Source organism: Balaenoptera musculus, chromosome 8, assembly GCF_009873245.2.
Source record: "Balaenoptera musculus isolate JJ_BM4_2016_0621 chromosome 8, mBalMus1.pri.v3, whole genome shotgun sequence".
Classification (NCBI taxonomy): domain Eukaryota; kingdom Metazoa; phylum Chordata; class Mammalia; order Artiodactyla; family Balaenopteridae; genus Balaenoptera; species Balaenoptera musculus.
The window spans coordinates 15,674,035-15,676,474 of NC_045792.1; the positions used below are offsets into that span (position 1 = coordinate 15,674,035).

At 61.9% G+C, this 2,440-nt stretch overlaps 1 protein-coding gene across 1 annotated transcript; it reads left to right on the top strand.

The window, feature by feature from the left end:
• Window positions 1-264: 264 nt before the first annotated feature.
• Window positions 265-2,440, top strand: APOA1 (apolipoprotein A1). The gene is made up of 4 exons (XM_036862719.1): window positions 265-449; window positions 655-717; window positions 900-1,053; window positions 1,702-2,440. The coding sequence occupies exons 2-4, from the start codon at window positions 675-677 to the stop codon at window positions 2,300-2,302; spliced, it is 798 nt and encodes a 265-aa protein (XP_036718614.1). The 5' UTR covers window positions 265-449; window positions 655-674; the 3' UTR covers window positions 2,303-2,440.

A 2,440-nucleotide genomic window follows, 5' to 3' on the forward strand; every position in this document is an offset into this window, starting at 1 on the left:
GGAATGCGAGGGGACAGCGGGGGAGGACACCGCCTGAGTGGAGGAGTTCCAGCCATCGCTGGCAGCTCATGTGTTTTTCTTCCTTCCTCCCATTCGCCTGCTGCACTGGCACAATGGACAATGGCCGGCACACAGCCCCGACCGAGGAGAAGGGGCCGGGTGCAGCTGACCCAGACTCTGGGGACCCGCAAGCCTGCACCCACTCCCTCCCACCCCTGCCTGAACCCTTGATCCCTGGCCCTGCAGCCCTCACAGTTTCCTGTTTGCCTGCTCTATTTGCCCGGCCCCAGGGACAGAGCTGATCCTTGAACTCTGAGTTCCACATCGCCAGGACCAGTGAGCGGCGGCAAGGCCTGGGCTGGCCTTATCAGCCTCCCAGCCCATCCCCTGCCTGGTCACATAAATAGGCTGGGGGAGAGCTGGCTGTTCAGAGACTGCTGACCATTGAGGTAAGTGCTGCTACCCGCTTCCCCCAGCTCTAGGCATTTGAGGCTCAGGCTTTGGGATCCTGGTTCCAGCCTCTGCCCCATGCTGGGGCTCTGGACACCTGGCCCTCTCCTACCCTGTGCCCCGCCTCCTTCTCCTGGGCTACAGTGAGATGGGGTGCGCGGGCTCCTTCAAGCCCCATTCAGCCGGGCCCATCTTCTCCTCCAGGTCACCCACGTCCCTTCAAGATGAAAGCCGTGGTGCTGACCTTGGCTGTGCTCTTCCTCACCGGTAGGTGCCCCCAGCCTAGGGAGCTGACCATCGGGGGGCGACTTCTCTCTGAACCGCTGTGGTCCACCCTCCTGGGCACGGGGAGCTGAATTTCTCCCTCACTCCCTTCTCCCCTACCTAGCATTTCAGCTCAGATCCCGGCCCAGAGCTGGCCTGATCTGGGTCTCCCCTCCCACCTCCAGGGAGCCAGGCTCGGCATTTCTGGCAGCAAGATGACCCCCAGTCATCCTGGGATCGGGTGAAGGATTTTGCCACCGTGTACGTGGATGCAATCAAAGACAGTGGCAGAGACTATGTGACCCAATTTGAAGCCTCCGCTTTGGGAAAACACCTCAAGTAAGGACCCAGACTGGGGCCTGGGGCAGGGGTAGGGGGTGCCGGTGCTAGGGGTGGAGAGGCCTGTGGGAAGAAGCACCCAGACTGGCCGAATCCCCACCTGCTATTTGATGGGCCCCATAGAAGACCTGGATGGAAGACAGAAGTGGGATCCCCACGCAGGGTCACAGCCCCCTAGCAGGCGGCAGACCAGTGCTGCCGGGTCAGTATTCACGACACCGCTCTCTGCCTGCAGGTGCAACAAGCCCCTTCCTGTTCTTAACTCCCTTCTTAACTCCCTCCTCGGCTCCGGCCAGCACCAGGATGGCTGTCTTCAGAGAGGAGAATGGGCTGGAAGGGTGGAGACTAGGTCCTTAAAAGGCCCGGCTTCGGGGACAGACAGGACTGGGTACCAAAACCAGCTCTGTCTCTTTCTAGCTCCTCTGTCCATCTGGTCAGTGGGATGCAGTGGGAGTGGGGCGGGGGTGGGGGTGCGGAGATCATGGATGGGAGAAGCCAGGCTGAGGGTCTGCCCCCAGCTACCGCACCTTCAGGGACAGGTATGTCCAGGTGTCACCCCAGGTAAGCGGGGGCGCTGGGCTGCAGCTCCAGGGGGTGCCGGGGTGCCTGGGAGGCATCCCCTGAGCCCTCCTCTCTCTCCCCCGTCAGCCTGAAACTCCTGGACAACTGGGACAGCCTGACCAGCACGTTTGCCAAAGTGCGCGAACAGCTGGGCCCGGTGACCCGGGAGTTCTGGGACAACCTGGAGAAGGAGACAGAGTCGCTGAGGCAGGAGATGAACAAGGACCTGCAGGAGGTGAAGCAGAAGGTGCAGCCCTACCTGGACGAATTCCAGAAGAAGTGGCAGGAGGAGCTGCAGATCTACCGCCAGAAGGTGGCGCCGCTGGGCGAGGAGTTGCGCGAGGGCGCGCGCCAGAAGGTTCAGGAGCTGCAGGACAAGCTGACCCCGCTGGCCGAGGAGATGCGCGACCGCGCGCGCGCCCACGTGGAGACCCTGCGGCAGCAGCTGGCGCCTTACAGCGACGAACTGCGCCAGCGCATGGCCGCCCGCTTCGAGATGCTCAAGGAGGGCGGCGGCAGCCTGGTCCAGTACCACGCCAAGGCCAGCGAGCAGCTGAAAGCGCTGGGCGAGAAGGCCAAGCCCGCGCTGGAGGACCTCCGCCAGGGCCTGCTGCCCGTGCTGGAGAACCTCAAGGTCAGCATCCTGGCCGCCATCGACGAGGCCTCCAAGAAGCTGAATGCCCAGTGAGATGCCTTGGGCTCCCCTCGCCATCAGTTCAGTTTCTTAGAATAAGCATTTTCGGAGCGGGACGGGTGTGATGGGTTGTATGTTTTTTTGAAGCTTCGATGATGATTTTTAAACAATAAAGAGTTCTCCAAAAGCCAA